At 38.4% G+C, this 21036-nt stretch overlaps 1 protein-coding gene across 2 annotated transcripts in view; it reads right to left on the bottom strand.

Moving 5' to 3' along the window:
• Positions 1 to 4434: 4434 nt before the first annotated feature.
• The window catches only part of LOC128686106 (active breakpoint cluster region-related protein-like), a 457973-nt gene continuing 441371 nt past the window's right edge, over positions 4435 to 21036 (bottom strand). For both annotated transcript variants that reach the window (XM_070083285.1, XM_070083286.1), the window contains exons 13-15: positions 20709 to 20848; positions 18135 to 18375; positions 4435 to 4910 (exon numbers count right to left, since the gene is read on the bottom strand). In XM_070083285.1, coding sequence (XP_069939386.1) covers positions 4694 to 4910; positions 18135 to 18375; positions 20709 to 20848 — 598 coding nt within the window. In that variant the 3' untranslated portion in view covers positions 4435 to 4693. The remainder of the gene's footprint in view (positions 4911 to 18134; positions 18376 to 20708; positions 20849 to 21036) is intronic.

Raw genomic sequence — 21036 nt, 5'->3', positions numbered from 1 at the left:
AAAGCTGCAATTAGTAATTTTACCTATATCCAATTATGAAATGTATTTAACAAATATTCCCAGCAGAGGACTGCAACCAGGTCTTAAGAACATCTAATATGAAAGTGCTGATAGCCTAAATCCTTGAGGAAGATCCTGCATTTTATACCTGAATGCAGATAAAGGCAACTTTATATATAAGCAGATAGAAAAACACGAATACAAGTAAGGCCTAACTTGGTTTTGTTTCTTGAATTGGGAAACTACAGTAATTATTTTTGCCAACGAAAAGCTCATATTTTTCTGTTCATATTTAGTTCACTAATAAAAGTAGAGTGGTCTTGTAACCAGCATTACTTGTCATGCAATGGTCAGTCAAACTACTTTAGTAATAAGTTACAATTACATCACAGCTATTCTATTATACAAAATATAAGTCTCACTTACTTTTTGTGTGTGCAGTGATAAAATGCAATAAGCTTTTAAAGTTTATAAATAAGTGTTTTTACTTAATAAATGTATGGAAGAAGGTAAGGTACCTAGGGACTGGCAGAGAGCATGTGTACTTCCTTTGTATAAAGGCAAAGGGGACAAAAGAGAGTGTAAAAATTATAGGAGAATAAGTCTGTTGAGGGTGTGTAAAGGTAGAAAGCTGAAAGTGAACATAGATAAGAGCAAGGTGATGAGGGTATCAAACAATTTAGATAAAGAAAAATTGGATATCACATTGGAGAGAGGGAGTATGGAAGAAGTGAATGTTTTCAGATATTTGGGAGTTGACTTGTCAGTGGATGGGTTTATGAAGGATGAGGTTAACCTTAGAACTGATGAAGAAAAAAAGGGTGAGTGGTGTATTGAGGTATCTGTGGAGACAAAAAAACATCATCCATGGAAGCCAAGAAGGGAATGTATGAAAGTATAGTGGTACCAACACTCTTATATGGGTGTGAAGCTTGGGTTGCAAATGCTGCAGTAAGGAGGCAGCTGGAGGCAGTGGAGATGTCCTGTTTAAGGGCAATGTGTGGTGTAAATATTATGCTAAGAATTCGGAGTGTGGAAATTAGGAAGAGTTGTGGAGTTACTAAAAGTATTAGAGTGCTGAAGAGAGGTTGTTGAGGTGGTTTGATCATTTAGAGAGAATGGATCAAAGTAGAATGACTGGGGAGAGCATAGAAATCTGTAGGGGAAGGAAAGCGGGGTAGGGGTCATCCTTGAAAAGGTTGGAGGGACAGGGAATAAGAGGTTGTGTGGAGGAGGGGCTTGAACTTCCAGCAAGCATGTGTGAGTGTGTTAGATAGGAGTGAATGGAGATAAATGGTTTTTGGGACCTGATGAGCTGTTGGAGTGTGAGCAGGGCAATATTTAGTGAAGGCATTCAGGGAAACTGTTTTTTTTTTATACAGCCAGACTTGAGTACTGGAAATGGGAAGTACAATGCCTGCACTTTAAAGAAGGGGTTTGTGATATTGGCAGTTTGGAGGGATATGTTATATATCTTCATATATGCTTCTAAATTGTTGTATCTGGGCACCTTCGCAAAAACAGTGATTATGTATAAGCGAGGTGAAAGTGTTGAATGATGAAAGTATTTTATTTTTGGGGATTTTCTTTATTTTTGGGTCACCCTGCCTCGGTGGGAGACGGCCGACTTGTTGAAAAAAAAAAGACAAACCGGCCATATCCCACCGAGGCAGGGTGGCCCAAAAAGAAAAACGAAAAGTTTCTCTTTTAAAATTTAGTAATTTATACAGAAGGGGTTACTAGCCCCTTGCTCCTGGCATTTTAGTCACCTCTTACAACACGCATGGCTTACGGAGGAAGAATTCTATTCCATTTCCCCATGGAGATAAGAGGAAATAAGAACAAGAACCAGAAAGAAAATAGCAGAAAACCCAGAAGGGTGTGTATATATATGCTTGTACATGTATGTGTAGTGTGACCTAAGTGTAAGTAGAAGTAGCAAGACGTACCTGAAATCTTGCATGTTTATGAGACAGAAAAAAGGACACCAGCAATCCTACCATCATGTAAAACAATTACAGGCTTTCATGATGGTAGGATTGCTGGTGTCCTTTTTTCTGTCTCATAAACATGCAAGATTTCAGGTATGTCTTGCTACTTCTACTTACACTTAGGTCACATACATACATGTACAAGCATATATGTATAGTATATATACACCCCTCTGGGTTTTCTTCTATTTTCTTTCTAGTTCTTGTTTATTTCCTCGTATCTCCATGGGAAGGTGGAACAGAATTCTTCCTCCGTAAGCCATGCGTGTTGTAAGAGGCGACTAAAATCCGGGAGCATGGGGCTAGTAACCCCTTCTCCTGTATAAATTACTGAATTTAAAAAGAGAAACTTTCGTTTTTCTTTTTGGGACACCCTGCCTTGGTGGGATATGGCTGGTGTGTTTAAAGAAGAAGAAGATTCAGGGGATTAAGGCAGAATGGATAAGGATAGGCTGTTTGAGATGCAAGATGGGGGAACCAAGGGACAGATGGCAGCAAAAGATGCAGATAAGCCATGAAGAGTTTAATTAAAAGCTTATTTCATTCTCAAGAGTGATAAGTGAATACATTAGACAAAGAGGTGGTAGTGTCTGACAAGTTGTACAGGAATGTTAATTGTAAGTTTAAATTAAACTCACAAACTGCAAATTTCTGGTATAAGTGGAATTACACACAACAAACCTGCATCAAGCAAGGAACACCTATGTATTGTATTAAATTGTTTGGATAATGTTGACAGTTACTGTATCTTTTGTTTTTGAATCTATTGTACCTTCATAATGGAATGCTCAACCAAATATATATGACTGAAAGATTACACTGTATACTTTTTACACCTTATACAGTAGAAATATTATCAACACCCTGAACCAAATATAATATTAATACATATAGAATGAATCATGTCTAACACTAATGTTGGTGTAACATTAATATATACATCAATTCAGAATATAAATTCAATATGAATTTTAAAATTATATGAATTGAAAAACTACTACAAAAACTAAAAATTGTTTTCTCATAGTTAAAATCTGAAATGTAAACAAAAACAATTTTACATCTAAGACAACTGAAAAAATTTAACACCAGTATACTGACAATAATTCTGCTTATATTATGGAATATGAATATGGTGAGTGATGCACCGGTTTATATGGTGACCACTGCACTGACTTATATGGTGACCACTGCACTGGCTTATATGGTGACCACTGCACCAGTTTATATGGTGACCACTGCACTGGCTTATATGGTGACCACTGCACTGGCTTATATGGTGACCACTGCACCGGTTTATATGGTGACCACTGCACTGGCTTATATGGTGACCACTGCACTGGTTTATATGGTGACCACTGCACTGGTTTATATGGTGACCACTGCACCGGTTTATATGGTGACCACTGCACTGGCTTATATGGTGACCACTGCACCGGTTTATATGGTGACCACTGCACCGGTTTATATGGTGACCACTGCACTGGCTTATATGGTGACCACTGCACTGGCTTATATGGTGACCACTGCACCGGTTTATATGGTGACCACTGCACCGGTTTATATGGTGACCACTGCACTGGTTTATACGGTGACCACTGCACCAGTTTATATGGTGACCACTGCACCAGTTTATATGGTGACCACTGCACCAGTTTATATGATGATTACTGCACCAGTTTATATGGTGACTACTGCACCAGTTTATATGGTGACTACTGCACCAGTTTATATGGTGACCACTGCACCAGTTCATATGGTGACCACTGCAACATTTATATGACAACCACTGCATAAGTTTATATGGTGACTACTGCACCAGTTTATATAGTGACCACTGCACCAGTTTATATGGTGACTACTGCAATAGTTTATATGGTGACCACTATACCAATTTATCACAGTATGATAACCACTGCAATAGTTCATATGGTGACCACTGTAATAGTTTACATGGTGATCACTGCACCAACTGAAACAAGGAAACACAGAGACCAGCTTCATTTAATGAAGTAATACAGCAAGTTTAAAAGCCTAAAATTCTATAAATTACTGTATTGTTTTGTTTATCTAGATGGACAGACTTGTGTGACGTGTCTCATCTTCTCGACACTAAGTCATACAATGAGATATTTGCTATTACTTCTCTTTCTGGCAACAGACACAATACAAACTCAATTCTTTAAGAGCTGTTAAAATAAATATTTTATATAATTTTAATTACCTATTCCATCAGCTAACACAGATACTGGATAAGAAAAATCTAACATTTATTTGGGATGTAGAAATAATGTTGGTAACTGTTTAACAGATATAGATTTTCAAATATATATTTAGAACAAACTCAGTAACACAGATGATCTATCCTTCTATAATATACATATTAAAATCTAAGCTTTCATAAGTCATACAATGAGATCACATTTTATGTTTAGTTTTAAAAACCAAATAATTCTCGCCAAAATTGGAAAATAAGAATTGTGTAAACATAATGATCCTTTTAACTATTCATTAGTGTAATTGAATACAAAATGTAATACATAGAACATTTGATGCAGTAGTCCAGTACAGTAGATACACATATATTTTTTCCCATATACGTATAAGATATTATATCTGATCTTTAGATTTAAAAGGTGACAGAACTGCAAAATTGCATTAATTAACACATGTCAATATAATATAGAACTCTATAATTATATTCACTGATTAACAACTTGGATTGGTTCGCCATTTGCACGTCGAGTGAGGAAGAAGTGAAGAATTCCTGCCTGGGCCATAACATCAACAGTCCCGGCTGCTAATTTTTCAGCAGGTGATGGGTTTCCAGCTTTAGCTCCAGGTCGCAAGAGTGTTGGGCCGAACACTGTTGCTAGATTGTGCAGTGACATTTTGTTTAGATGCTCCATTTCATGAATTCTGTAAAAGAAATCAAAACTGTTGGAATTTTTTTTAAGAGATTAACTTTGTTACTGACTTATACATTTATAAACCTTACAAGCTCAAGTACTGTAGGTATACAAGAGGGCCCTGCTTATACAGCAGGTTAGGTTTAGGGTTACTGCTGTAAAGCAAAAATTGCTGTACAGTGAAAAATAACCATTTTCACTTTCAAATAGATATAAAAGGCTGATAACAAGTTTACACTATCATACTTTCAATGAGCAACAGAGCTAGGCCTAGAAAATACACATACAGTATACACATTACTTTCCTTAAAATATTTTTATCCTTAGCTTATAGTAAGTGGTGAATATACAGTGGAACCTCGGTATGCGATCTTAATTCATTCCAGAAGGCTGTTCGAGTGCCGCTTCATTCTTCCCAACCAATTTTCTGTTTGGATGGCTGTTATCACTAATTTTTGTAGGCCCCATGGTGACTTATTTATACAAATAATACAAAAAAAAAAAAAACACCAAAAAATGCGAAGAAATACGAAGTAGTTTACAGCAAAGTTCTGGCAGGTCATATTTGCTTGGTCAAGTGCTGAGCTTTATTCGAGTAGGGAGCTGGTCGTATACCGAGGTACCACTATTTTTTGTAGGAAGTCTGAATAAATGAAAAATAATTATAATTGAAAACTGCTGCATTACCGAAACACCATAAAGCAAAGTGGTTCCTGCCTGTACTAAGACTAATTCAAAAATTTTAATCAATCCATTAATTATAATTTATTGGTTAATATCAAGGAGAAAATCATGAATCAAGGATTCACTTCACCAGCTTAATGATGGCCTTATCTATTGGATCTTTATCTCTAGGTCCCACCTATTATCTTTAGGTCCTACCTTTATCTCTAGGTTCCACCTATTATCTCTAGGTCCCACCTATTATCTCTAGGTCCCATTTATTATCTCTAGGTCCTACCTTTATCTCTAGGTCCCATTTATTATCTCTAGGTCCTACCTTTATCTCTAGGTCCCACCTATTATCTCTAGGTCCCATTTATTATCTCTAGGTCCTACCTTTATCTCTAGGTTCCACCTATTATCTCTAGGTCCTACCTTTATCTCTAGGTTCCACCTATTATCTCTAGGTCCCATTTATTATCTCTAGGTTCCACCTATTATCTCTAGGTCCTACCTTTATCTCTAGGTTCCACCTATTATCTCTAGGTCCCACCTATAATCTCTAGGTCCCATTTATTATCTCTAGGTCCTACCTATTATCTCTAGGTCCCACCTATTATTTCTAGGTCCCACCTATTATCTCTAGGTCCCACCTATAATCTCTAGGTCCCATTTCTTATCTCTAGGTCCTACCTTTATCTCTAGGTTCCACCTATTATCTCTAGGTCCTACCTTTATCTCTAGGTTCCACCTATTATCTCTAGGTCCTACCTATAATCTCCAGGTCCCATTTATTATCTCTAGGTCCCACCCATTATCTCTAGGTCCCACCCATTATCTCTAGGTCCCACCCATTATCTCTAGGTCCCACCTATTGTCTATGGTGGCCTGTGGCCTGGTGGCAAAAGCTCTCACTTCACATGCTGAGGGTCCAGGTTTGATTCCCGGCAAGAGTAGAAACATTGGGCGTGTTTCCTTATACTGGTTGTCTATGTTCACCCATCAGTATAATGGGTACCCGGGTGTTAGTTGACTGGTGTGGGACGCATCCTGGGACAAAAGTGACCTAATTTGCCCTAAATGTTCTGCATAACAAGTGACCTTCTATATAGCAGTATATCACCGATGTCAGCTAGGCCTGTATACCTTGTACATGTAGAGTGGAACCTTGACTTTACGAGTGTCCTAATGTACGAGTTTTTTGAGATACGAGCCATCCCTGGGTTGATTTTTTGCTCTGAGTTACGAGCCAACATTTGAGTTACGAGCCAGCTCCTCCTGCTTCCCCATCAATGCAAAACCTGGACACCTCGCTTGTATATCTATGATTTCATGCTTTAATTCCCTGGAAATCATCCTCTTTTTCTTCTCAGCATTGTCCTTTACACTTACTTTCTTAGGACCCATGCTTAGAAAAACAAAATTTGGCCAAATGACTGTCAAAAATGTAAGCAAAACATGAGAGAACTACTCCCACAGCGAGGTAAACAATACACTGAGTTGGCGGCGTTTGTTATTATAATAATAATAATAATAATAATGTAATAATAATTATTATTAATTATTATTATTAATTATTATTATTATTATTATTATTAATAATTTAGGTAACTAGAGCACAGATCCAATTCCCTAACTCAAGAGCCCCTCACCAGCATCAAGGTTCCTTGACACTTCAGTTTCCTAAAATAATAATAATAATAATAATAATAATAATAATAATAATAATAATAATAATACATAATACGTGCGTAATAATAATTCAGAATGCTGCTGCTAGTTGGCACAGCTGATGCCAAAACATCTGGTAAGCAGTGCACATGTTTACATCGCTGTAGGAGCAGTTCTCTCGTGCTTGCTTGCATTTTTTAAACTCATTTGGCCAAATTTCTTTTTTCTAACCATGGGTCCTAAGAAAATACTAAGTGCAAAGGACAGTGCTGAGAAGAAAAAGACGATGATTTCCCTGGACTCAGCCAGGCAATACCAGCTTAGTACATCTACGATATGTAATTAAACATAACAAACTGTATCAGTTAAGTTCAGTGATCAAACAAAACAATGTTGTTGTTGGAGGTTTACAGGGCCACTAACATCATACACAGCAGCCTCAACCTCCCCCACCCTCAACCTCCCCCACCCTCAATCTCCTCCACTCTCAACCTCCTCCACCCTCAACATCCCCCACCCTCAACCTCCCCCACCATCTCTGCTCCAAGTGTGTAAGTACATATACACATTATATAAACAGTTTAACTACCGTCCTGCCAAGTGAGTGTAAAACGAAAGCCTGTAATTGTTTTACATGATGGTAGGATTGCTGGTGTCTATTTTTCTGTCTCATAAACATGCAAGATTTTCAGGTACGTCTTCCTACTTCTACTTACACTTAGGTCACACTACACATACATGTACAAGCATATATATATACACACCCCTCTGGGTTTTCTTTCTAGTTCTTGTCCTTGTTTATTTCCTCTTACCTCCATGGGGAAGTGGAACAGAATTCTTCCTCCGTAAGCCATGCGTGTTGTAAGAGGCGACTAAAATGCCAGGAGCAAGGGGCTGGTAACCCCTTCTCCTGTATATATTACTAAATGTAAAAGGAAAAACTTTCGTTTTTCCTTTTGGGCCACCCCGCCTCGGTGGGATACGGCCGGTGTGTTGAAAGAATGAAAGATAAACAGTTTAACATTTCTTTACATTCTGTAGTGTATTATGATTTATTATGTGTTTACATACGATATTTCTGCAATTAACCTCACAAATAATCTGTTTTCTCTTACAATAAGAGCAAGGGAAGATACTATGGTTAAAGTTAGACAGTTTTGGTCCCCTTACTTTGCTCAGTTTTGGTCCCCTTACTTTGGCTCAGTTTTGGTCCCCTTACTACAGGATGGATATAGACTCATTAGAGAACATACAGAGAAGAATGACTAAAATGATTTACTGTGTAAGGAATCTCCCGTATGAAGATAGACTCAAAGCCTTAAATCTCCACTCTCTGGAGAGGCGTAGAATGAGGGGAGATATCATTGAAGTGTATAAGTGGATGATGGGCATAAACAAGGGAGATATTAATAAAGTACTGAGAGTGTCGAACCAGGTAAGAACTAGGAATAATGGATTTAAGTTGGATAAATTTAGATTTAGAAAGGACATAGGTAAGTACTGGTTTTCTAACAGAGTTGTAGATGTGTGGAACATTCTTCTTAGTGGGATGATAGAGGCTAGGACCTTGGGTAGCTTTAAGAAGAGACTGGGCAAATATATGAGTGGGAGGGGCTGGGTTTGGATACGGGAGTTATTTCTAGGGAAGCTTTAGGTAGTAGTCGTTTTGATAAGGACCTGCCTCGCATGGGCCAGTAGGCCTTCTGCAGTGTTCCTCCATTCTTATGTTCTTATGTTCTTAAATGGCGGACGCTTCTGCCGCTGCCTCTGCTACCATGTTATGGCCTATTTTATTCATTCTAGAGTATATATCATGTTTCTGTGTTAATTATATTGTTTATTATGTCATATTAGATTAATTGTGATAGATAAATAAGCCGTATAGTTGATATTAGTGTTATATTCAAGTATTTTGTCTTGTCTCCAGAGTGCAGGAATGGATTAATGGCTTTTCAATTAATCTAAATGAGGAAAATTGATTTGATATACGAGTAAACTGAGTTACGAGCTAGGTCACGGAACGGATTAAACTCGTAAGTCAAGGTTCAACTGTACTTGTAGAAGTAAAGATACAGTAGAACCTTGACTTACGAGTTTAATCCATTCCAGGAGTTAGCTTGTAACTCAATTTACTCGTATATTAAATTAATTTTCCTCATTTAAATTAATTGAAAAGCCATTAATTCGTTCCTGCACTCTGGAGAGATGAGAAAAAATACTTGAATATGATGCTATTATCAACTGTACGGCTTATTTTTCTATCTATCACAATTCATCTAATATGACCTAATAAACAATATAATTAGAACAGAAACATGATATATACAGTGGTCCCTCAATAATCGTCCGGCCTGAAAGTCGTCCATTTCGGAAATAGTCCTGTTTTTTCGTCAAAATATTGGCTCGCAAATGGTCCGGTAACTCGCTAATAGTCCTTCGTCCCGGACGCGTACTCACGCTCTGAGCCGCCTCGGCCTTTCCTTCCCAGCCAGTGTGCCATTGTTTACCAGTGAGCGACGGTCCCCTCATGTGCTCCAGCAAAATATTTCATAATATTCCATTTATTTTAGTGCTTGCAAGCTATTTAAGTGCTAAATAAGCTACCATGGCTCCAAAGAAAGCTCCTAGTGCCAAGCCTTTGGTAAAGAAGGTGAGATATACGATTGAATTTAAGAAAAACATCATTGAATAGTATGATAGTGGCGTACATGTGGGTGAACTGGCCAGGATGTATAACAAATCCTGTACAACCATACCTTCCATCATAGCCAAGTAAAAGGAAATCAAGGACGCTGTTGTTGCAAAGGGGATAAATATGCTTACAAAAATGAGATCATCAGTACTCGAAGATGTTGAGAAGTTATTATTGGTGTGGATAAATGAGAAGCAATTAGCAGGAGATAGTCTTATGATGTCGCTTATTTGTGAAAAGGCTAGGCAGTTGCATGAGAAACAGAGAAGAGAAGTAACCCCAGAAAAGCAATTGGTACCCGAGGTGTTGATGGAAGGGGATTCCCCTTCCAAACAGTAAATCATCCAATCTGTCTCCTTCTCGAGTCTTCCATACACAAAGAAGAATCGCCAATAAAGGTAAGTGTTATTCTGTTTAATTCATCATGTGCCACTGTATTGTTTATGTACTATATCTATATTTCATGTAAAAAATTTTTTTGTTTTAATACTTCTGGGTGTCAGGAACGGTTTAATTGAATTTACATTATTTCTTATGGGGAAAATTGATTCGTAAATCGTCCATTTTGATAATAGTCCCACTTCCAGGAACGGATTATGGACGATTATTGAGGGACCACTGTACTCTAGAATAAAATAGGCCATAATATGGTGGCAGAGGGAGCGGCGAAGCGTCTGCCATTTCTGTCCCAATTTGACTATAGTATCTTCCCATGCTCTTACTGTAAGAGAAAACAGAGTATTTTTGAGGCTAACTGCAGTAGATCACTAGGACCCATGGTTAGAAAAAAGAAATTTGGCCAAATGACTGTAAAAAATGCAAACAAGCACGAGAGAACTGCCCCCACAGGGATGTAAACATGTTTACTGCTTACCAGCTTTGCCAACTAGCAGAATCAATCTGAATTATTATTACGTATTTTTTTTTTTTTTTTTAACAAGTCGGCCGTCTCCCACCGAGGCAGGGTGACCCAAAAAAGAAAGAAAATCCCCAAAAAGAAAATACTTTCATCATCATTCAACACCTTCACCACACTCACACATTATCACTGTTTTTGCAGAGGTGCCCAGAATACAACAGTTTAGAAGCATATACGTATAAAGATACACAACATATCCCTCCAAACTGCCAATATCCCAAACCCCTCCTTTAAAGTGCAGGCATTGTACTTCCCATTTCCAGGACTCAAGTCCGACTATATGAAAATAACAGGTTTCCCTGAATCCCTTCACTAAATATTACCCTGCTCACACTCCAACAGATCGTCAGGTCCCAAGTATCATTCGTCTCCATTCACTCCTATCTAACACGCTCATGCATGCTTGCTGGAAGTCCAAGCCCCTCGCCCACAAAACCTCCTTTACCCCCTCTTTCCAACCCTTTCGAGGACGACCCCTACCCCTCCTTCCTTCCCCTATAGATTACGTATGTATTATGCATTATTATTATTACAGTGGACCCCCGCATAACGGACGCCTTGCATAGCGGACAATCCGCATAGCGGACGCTTTGATCGCTAAAATTTTGCCCCGCATAGTGGACAAAAACCCGCTCAGCGGCCTTCGTCCGAGACGCGTCCAATGTGCGCTTGAGCCACGCTCACATGTTCCGCGGGTGGCATTGTTTACCAGCCAGCCTCCGCGGTAACATCCAAGCATACAATCGGAACATTTTGTATTATTACAGTGTTTTTGGTGATTTTTTTCTGGAAAATAAGTGACCATGGGCCCCAAGAAAGCTTCTAGTGCCAACCCTACAGCAATAAGGGTGAGAATTACTATGGAGATGAAGAAAAAGATCATTGATAAGTATGAAAGTGGAGTGCGTGTCTCCGAGCTGGCCAGGTTGTATAATAAACCCCAATCAACCATCGCTACTATTGGTGGTACAGCTGCTGCTGCTACTGTATCACCGTCAGCTGCTGCTGCACTGTCAGCTGCTGCTGCTGTACCACCGTCAGCTGCTCCTGCTGCTGTAGTACCGTCTGCTGCTGCTGTAGCATCATCTGCTGCTGCTGTAGCATCGTCTGTTGCTGCTGTAGCATCGTCTGCTGCTGCTGCTGCTGTAGCATCGTCTGCTGCTGCTGTAACATCGTCAGCTGCTGCTGCTGCTGTAACATCGTCAGCTGCTGCTGCTGCTGCTGTAACACCGTTGTTGGTGTGGCTTATTGAGAATACCAAGAAACAATTAACCCCAGAGGATTTGCCACCCAGGATAGCCCAAAAAAGTCAGTGTCATCGAAGACTGTCTAACTTATTTCCATTGGGGTCCTTAATCTTGTCTCCCAGGATGCAACCCACACCAGTCGACTAACACCCAGGTGAACAGGGAAAATGCCTGGAACTAGTGCTCATATTGGTGAATTTAGAGCCAGCAAAGATTGGTTTGAGAGATTTAAGAATCGTAGTGACATACACAGTGTGATAAGGCCTGTTCTGGAAGAAAATACCAAACAGGACCTACAGTACTCAGGAGGAAAAGGCACTCCCAGGACACAGTGTCTCATCAGTCATTGCTGCATCTTCAATAAAGGTAAGTGTCATTTATTCTTCATTTAGTAGAGTAGTACATGCACAATATATATTGTGCATGTACTACTCTACTATTGTGCATGTATCCTTCTCTTTGTGTGTAGGAAAATGTATATTTCATGTGGTAAATTTTTTTTTTTCAAACTTTTGGGTGTCTTGCACGGATTAATTTGATTTCCATTATTTCTTATGGGGAAAATTCATTCACATAGCGAACATTTCGCATAACAGCCAGCCCTCTTGCACGGATTAAGGTCGCTATGCGGGGGTCCACTGTATTATTATTATTATTATTATTATTATTATTATTATTATTATTAATTTAAGGAATTGAAGCTCTATCATTTTTATAATTATTATTATTATCATTATTATTAATTTAGGGAACTGAAGCTCTATCATTATTATTATTATTATAATTATTATTTTTTTTTTATTATCACACTGGCCAATTCCCACCAAGGCAGGGTGGCCCAAAAAAGAAAACCTTTCACCATCATTCACTCCATCACTGTCTTGCCAGAAGGGTGCTTTACACTACAGTTTTTAAACTGCAACATTAACATCCCTCCTTCAGAGTGCAGGCACTGTACTTCCCATCTCCAGGACTCAAGTCCGGCCTGCCGGTTTCCCTGAACCCCTTCATAAATGTTACTTTGCTCACACTCCAACAGCACGTCAAGTATTAAAAACCATTTGTCTCCATTCACTCCTATTAAACACGCTCACGCATGCCTGCTGGAAGTCCAAGCCCCTCGCACACAAAACCTCCTTTACCCCTTCCCTCCAACCTTTCCTAGGCCGACCCCTACCCCGCCTTCCTTCCACTACAGACTGATACACTTTTGAAGTCATTCTGTTTCGCTCCATTCTCTCTACATGTCCGAACCACCTCAACAACCCTTCCTCAGCCCTCTGGACAACAGTTTTTGTAATCCCGCACCTCCTCCTAACTTCCAAACTACGAATTCTCTGCATTATATTCACACCACACATTGCCCTCAGACATGACATCTCCACTGCCTCCAGCCTTCTCCTCGCTGCAACATTCATCACCCATGCTTCACATCCATATAAGAGCGTTTGTAAAACTATACTCTCATACATTCCCGCTTTGCCTCCAAGGACAAAGTTCTTTGTCTCCACAGACTCCTAAGTGCACCACTCACCCTTTTCCCCTTATCAATTCTATGATTCACCTCATCTTTCATATCCCCATCCGCTGACACGTCCACTCCCAAATATCTGAATACATTCACCTCCTCCATACTCTCTCCCTCCAATCTGATATCCAATCTTTCATCACCTAATCTTTTTGTTATCCTCATAACCTTACTCTTTCCTGTATTCACTCTTAATTTTCTTCTTTTGCATACCCTACCAAATTCATCCACCAATCTCTGCAACTTCTCTTCAGAATCTCCCAAGAGCACAGTGTCATCAGCAAAGAGCAACTGTGACAACTCCCACTTTATGTGTGATTCTTTATCTTTTAACTCCACTCCTCTTGCCAAGACCCTCGCATTTACTTCTCTTACAACACCTCAATAAATACATTAAACAACCACGGTGACATCACACATCCTTGTCTAAGGCCTACTTTTACTGGGAAATAATTTCCCTCTTTCCTACATACTCTAACTTGAGCCTCACTATCCTTGTAAAAACTCTTCACTGCTTTCAGTAACCTACCTCCTACACCATACACCTGCAACATCTGCCACATTGCCCCCTATCCACCCTGTCATACGCCTTTTCCAAATCCATAAATGCCACAAAGACCTCTTTAGCCTTATCTAAATACTGTTTACTTATGTGTTTCACTGTAAACACCTGGTCCACACACCCCCTACCTTTCCTAAAGCCTCCTTGTTCATCTGCTATCCTATTCTCCGTCTTACTCTTAATTCTTTCAATAATAACTCTACCATACACTTTACCAGGTATACTCAACAAACTTATCCCCCTATAATTTTTGCATTCTCTTTTGTCCCCTTTGCCTTTATACAAAGGAACTATGCATGCTCTCTGCCAATCCCTAGGTACCTTACCTTCTTCCATACATTTATTAAATAATTGCACCAACCACTCCAAAACTATATCCCCACCTGCTTTTAACGTTTCTATCTTTATCCCATCAATCCCAGCTGCCTTACCCCCTTTCATTTTACCTACTGCCTCACGAACTTCCCCCACACTCACAACTGGCTCTTCCTCACTCCTGCAAGATGTTATTCCTCCTTGCCCTATACACAAAATCACAGCTTCCCTATCTTCATCAACATTTAACAATTCTTCGAAATATTCCCTCCATCTTCCCAATACCTCTAACTCTCCATTTAATAACTCTCCTCTCCTATTTTTAACTGACAAATCCATTTGTTCTCTAGGCTTCCTTAACTTGTTAATCTCACTCCAAAACTTTTTCTTATTTTCAACAAAATTTGTTGATAACATCTCACCCACTCTCTCATTTGCTCTTTTTACATTGCTTCACCACTCTCTTAACCTTTCTCTTTTTCTCCATATACTCTTCCCTCCTTGCATCACTTCTACTTTGTAAAAACTTCTCATATGCTAACTTTTTCTCCCTTACTACTCTCTTTACTACTCTCTTTACATCATCATTCCACCAATCGCTCCTCTTCCCTCCCGCACCCACTTTCCTGTAACCACAAACTTCTGCTGAACAATCTTAACACTACATTTTTAAACCTACCCCATACATCTTCGACTCCATTGCTTATACTCTTACTAGCCCATCTATCCTCCAATAGCTGTTTATATCTTACCCTAACTGCCTCCTCTTTTAGTTTATAAACCTTCACCTCTCTCTTCCCTGATGCTTCTATTCTCCTTGTATCCCATCTACCTTTTACTCTCAGTGTAGCTACAACTAGAAAGTGATCTGATATATCTGTGGCCCCTCTATAAACATGTACATCCTGAAGTCTACTCAACAGTCTTTTATCTACCAATACAAAATCCAACAAACTACTGTCATTTCGCCCTACATCATATCTTGTATACTTATTTACCCTCTTTTTCTTAAAATATGTATTACCTATAACTAAACCCCTTTCTATACAAAGTTCAATAAAAGGGCTCCCATTTTCATTTACACCTGGCACCCCAAACTTACCTACCACACCCTCTCTAAAAGTTTCTCCTACTTTAACATTCAGGTCCCCTACCACAATTACTCTCTCACTTGGTTCAAAGGCTCCTATACATTCATTTAACATCTCCCAAAATCTCTCTCTCTCCTCTACATTCCTCTCTTCTCCAGGTGCATACACGCTTATTATGACCCACTTTTCGCATCCAACCTTTACTTTAATCCACATAATTCTTGAATTTACACATTCATATTCTCTTTTCTCCTTCCATAACTGATCCTTCAACATTACTGCTACCCTTTCCTTTGCTCTAACTCTCTCAGATACTCCAGATTTAATCCCATTTATTTCCCCCCACCGAAACTCCCCTACCCCCTTCAGCTTTGTTTCGCTTAGGGCCAGGACATCCAACTTCTTTTCATTCATAATATCAGCAATCATCTGTTTCTTGTCATCCGCACTACATCCACACACATTCAAGCATCCCAGTTTTATAAAGTTTTTCTTCTTCTCTTTTTTTAGTAAATGTCTACAGGAGAAGGGGTTACTAGCCCATTGCTCCCGGCATTTTAGTCGCCTCATACGACACGCATGGCTTACGGAGGAAAGATTCTTTTCCACTTCCCCATGGACAATAGAAGAAATAAAGAAGAACAAGAGCTATTTAGAAAAAGGAGAAAAACCTAGATGTATGTATATATATATGCATGTGCGTGTCTGTGAAGTGTGACCAAAGTGTAAGTAGGAGTAGCAAGATATCCCTGTTATCTAGCGTGTTTATGAGACAGAAAAAGAAACCAGCAATCCTACCATCATGCAAAACAGTTACAGGTTTCTGTTTCACAGTCATCTGGCAGGACGGTAGTACTTCCCTGGGTGGTTGCTGTCTACCAACTTACTACTACATAATTATTATTATTATCATTAATTTAGGGAATGATAGTGAAAGTTTTTCTTTTTCGGGCCACCCTGCCTTGGTGGGAGACGGCCGACGTGGGTACTGATTGACACCCTGAAGCTCTATCATTATTATAATAATACAGTAGACCACCACTCAAGAATTGCTGCACAATTTTATGTAACACGTCGTATAATTAATTTAACATGGTTCAGGTTGTGGGAAGGAAAAAAAAAATACCTTTTGCTCAAGCAGCCACCTTGTTGTGGAGCAGCCGGGGAGCAATCCTCTACAACTCCCCGACACCACCCCCCAACATCCCAGCATTCCTAATTCATACCTGTCCAGTCTTTCTCTGCTACAAGGCAGCTGCGTTTGTCAATTGTGTTATGATGTACCAGCATCAAGATGTACCTGAAATCTTGCATGTGTATGAGACAGAATAAAAAGACGGCAGCAAAAGAATTACAGGCTTCCATTTTACACTCACTTGGCAGGACGGTAGTAACTCCCTGGGCGGTTGCTGTCTATCAACCTACTACCTAGAATAATTATTATTATTATATTATTGCTGAGAAGACAAAGAGAATGATTTCCATGAATTAAAGCATGAAATCATAGATAAACAAGCGAGGTGTCCAGATTTTGGGTTAAGGGGGAAGAGGGAGGGGGGGGTTGGCTTGTAACTCAAATGTTGGCTCGTAACTCAGAGCAAAAAATCGACCCAGGAACAGCTTGTATCTCAAAAAGCTCATAAGTTGGGACATTCGTAAGTCAAGGTTCCACTGTATTATTGTTATATTATTATTATTAGGTCTCACCTATTATCTCTTGGTCCCATATATTTACTTTCAACTTACCAATATCAAATATTCCTGTTGTATGTCTATTTTTAAAGGTTCTCCTCATAAATTATGACACAAGTAAAACCAGACTAACTGGTCAAGGTGTTTATTTTTCTTTTTTTTTGCCATAATGTGTGAAAAGAAGAACAGCTCCCCACTACTTTTTGTATTGAATAATCCATATGAGAATAGCACTAAATAAAATACAATACATACATATATTGCAGTACACAGTGCTTTATAACCTGCACATTCTTTTGTGAATACAGTTGAACCCTGTAAGTCACTGAATTAGGTTCCTGAAAATGATGTCAATACAGATATCTTCATACCTTGAGTCCTGGAAATGGGAAGTACAATGCCTGCACATTAAAGGGGGGGTTTGGGATATTGGCAGTTTGGAGGGATATGTTGTGTATCTTTATACGTACATATATGCTTCTAAACTGTTGTGATTACGTGTGAGTGAGGTGAAAGTGTTGAATGATGATGTAAGTATTTTCTTTGTGGGGATTTTCTTTCTTTTTGGGTCCCCCTGCCTCGGTGGGAGACAGCCGACTTGTTAAAAAAAAAAAATCTTTGATGAGTTTCAAGAGTCTTACTGCTCTTGGAGCCATGGGCCAGGCTCAGAGAACAGCCAAGCAACAAGTAAATAAAAAAGACAGTGGGAACCAAGATAAACCTTGAAGATATGAAATGTAAATTATCAGGGTTCAACTATAATAATAACAACAATATTCACAAGTTAGGTAGAGATTACAGTCTAAATATTAACAAGATGCACTTTAAGAAAAAATAAAATTATTATTACTTACTTAACTAAATGTTCTAAGAGATATGCTATAACAGACTGATTTAACTGAGGAAGTGATGAAAAGAGTTTGAGCAGTGTGGTCTTCTTGTACTCAGGATCGATAGCACTAAAGGCATCAAAAAATCGCGGGTACAATTCACTTGTGTAGAGTGCTTCAGGAAGCTCACGTAGGAACAGCTTGAGCAGTCCTGTCACAGAATGAATATCCACTTCTTTGACAAGTTGTTCTGCTTCATAAGGATCTGAAAAAAGATATACAGTACTGTATATACAAGATTATATAATTACAGTGGTCCCCACATATTTGTGGGGGTTATGTTCCAAGACCACCCGTGAATTTGCAAAAACCGTGAATTCTGGACACTGTTAAAAAAGGCATATAAATGCCTATTTTTAAAGTTTAAACCCTAAATATGCCCCCAAAACTTTAATTAAATTTCAAACTCAGCTTCATACATCACCCTTAAGAAAAAAATGTTAAGATAAACCCGTATACAGTACCGTACTGTTATGTCTCCCACAGTGCTAGAATGTAAAATACCAATGTTACCCCCATATGTACTGTAATTCATGTAAGCCTGTTTTCTTTGGTATACTATAATTCATGCAGCCCCATTTTCTATAGTATATGTATGGTAAAAATATGGTAATAATTTAATTTAGTAAAAATTTATACATTATATTTTATATGGAAATTTTGCTGAATTTATGTTAATATTTATGTTACAAAATTATTAAATTATATAGCTGTTATTCTTCATGGGGAAGTGGAACAGAATTCTTCCTCCATAAGCGGAGGCGACTAAAATGCCGGGAGCAAGGGGCTAGTAACCCCTTCTCCTGTATATATTACTAAATTTAAAAGGAGAAACTTTCGTTTTTCCTTTTGGGCCACCCCACCTCGGTGGGATACGGCTGGTACGTTGAAAGAAAGAAGAAGATATTTCTTATTATTTAGCATTAAAATGCATAAAAAAGTATATATTGCCTGAAAAATGCCAAAAAAACATTCTGCGAATTTGTGGGGAGATCCAAGAACAATTATTAGTCAGGTTCTAAGGAAAAATCCATGAATTACTGAAGCTGCGGATTCGGAACTACGAATTCGCAGGGGTCCACTGTATACATAAAAACAGGAAAGAAGTATTATGAATGCTAAATCTGAAACTTTAATTATATTCAGTGAAACAGACACCTATTTAACCCTTTCAGGGTCCGTCCCGTAGATCTACGGCTTTACGTTCAGGGTCCAAACCGTAGATCTACGCCATGAGCTCAGCTCACTCTGATAAACTGTGAGTGGTACATTTGGGCCTAGATATGAGAGAATACATCTATGTGGTATGTGTGCACCACATAAAACAGATCCTGCAGCACACTGTGCATAATGAGAGAAAAAAAATGAAATCATGATTTTTCGATTAAAACAGCAACTTTGCAGTGTTTTTTCGTATGTTTTTTATAGTTGTATTTGCGATTTCTTGGTCTCATTTGATAGAATGGAAGACATATTACAGAAATAGAGATGATTTTGATTGGTTTTAGCATTGGAAATGGCTTGAAACTGAGCTCAAAGTAGCGGAAATGTTAAATTTTTGCCGATATTCAAGAGTAAACAAACGACCTCACACGTCTAATACACATCAGCTGGTGGGTCTAATATACATTCACAAATATGGTGATGATATTTATACAATTATTACAGTATTGCATAACAGTAAATCTTCTATTTTTTGGTGTGAATAAAAATTCATTATGTGAATAAAAAAACAAAATGGAATTTATTTGTAAAGCCTCAAAACATAACTAATGAACAGAGGAAATGTTAGTTTAGTGCCAGGAATGCCTACATTGTTCATTCTGGACCCTATTTTGAAATTGGAATATTTTGAACTTTGTGTTAAATTGGCCAAATTAACAATTTCCGATCACTTTATTTTGTAGTTGAAACAGTTGACTTGGCGATTTCTTGTGCTCAATCGATAGAATAGAAGTAATACTAGTGAAATAGCTAAGAATTTGGTTGATTGGAATAATGTAATTGGACTAAAATGGGAGTCAAAGTCGGCAAAATCGCCGATTCGTAAATATCGCTGACACATCAAAATTCGCGAGAGCATAATTTCGTAAATTTTCCACCAATTTTCGTACTTTTTGTTTTATTACCTTCACAAAAAGATTCTCTACGATTTCATAAGAAAAAATAACAAATTTTTTTTTTTAAATATCTTGGACACTGGTGCGTGACTCCAGATTTGGGCCTTGGACCCTGAAAGGGTTAAAAGTATAAATTCTCTCAAATAACAAAAGAAGGCACAATACCGTGACTGGAATGATACACAAATAATCCGCACATAGAAGAGAGGAGCTTACGACGACGTTTCGGTCCGACTTGTGACTTTGTAAATGGTCCAAGTCGGACCGAAACATCGTCGTAAGCTCCTCTCTTCTATGTGCGGGTTATTTGTGTATAAATTCTCTCCTTCAAAAGACAAAATGAAACATGATTAGTGACCATAAGAAAACTATTGCAATCTACATCTTTCATTAAAAAATTAAAGAAAAGAAAACTTACTTGATTCAAAAGATTTCTTTAGTTTAGTTATATCAGATGCTAAGCCAGAGACTCTGTAAATTCCAACTTCTTGCATCCCTCGTCTTTCAACCTCTCGAACACACCGAGTTACAATAAATGGAACACTTCTCTTCTCTCGTCTGAGGGATAAAAAGGATTTTCTACATATGCAATATATACTGTATTTGTGAAATAGCATTTAGATACAAGTGATTCTTTTGTCTAACCTGCAAAAAATGACTAAGAAATTTACTTCAATGACTTAGATCAAGGGCTTTTTCAAAATAGATAAATTTGACTGCAGTATAATTAAACAGATTATGCCCAG

The sequence above is a fragment of the Cherax quadricarinatus genome, chromosome 9 (assembly GCF_038502225.1).
Source record: "Cherax quadricarinatus isolate ZL_2023a chromosome 9, ASM3850222v1, whole genome shotgun sequence".
Taxonomy (NCBI): Eukaryota; Metazoa; Arthropoda; class Malacostraca; order Decapoda; family Parastacidae; genus Cherax; species Cherax quadricarinatus.
This window is presented reverse-complemented; position numbering and strand designations above follow the sequence as displayed.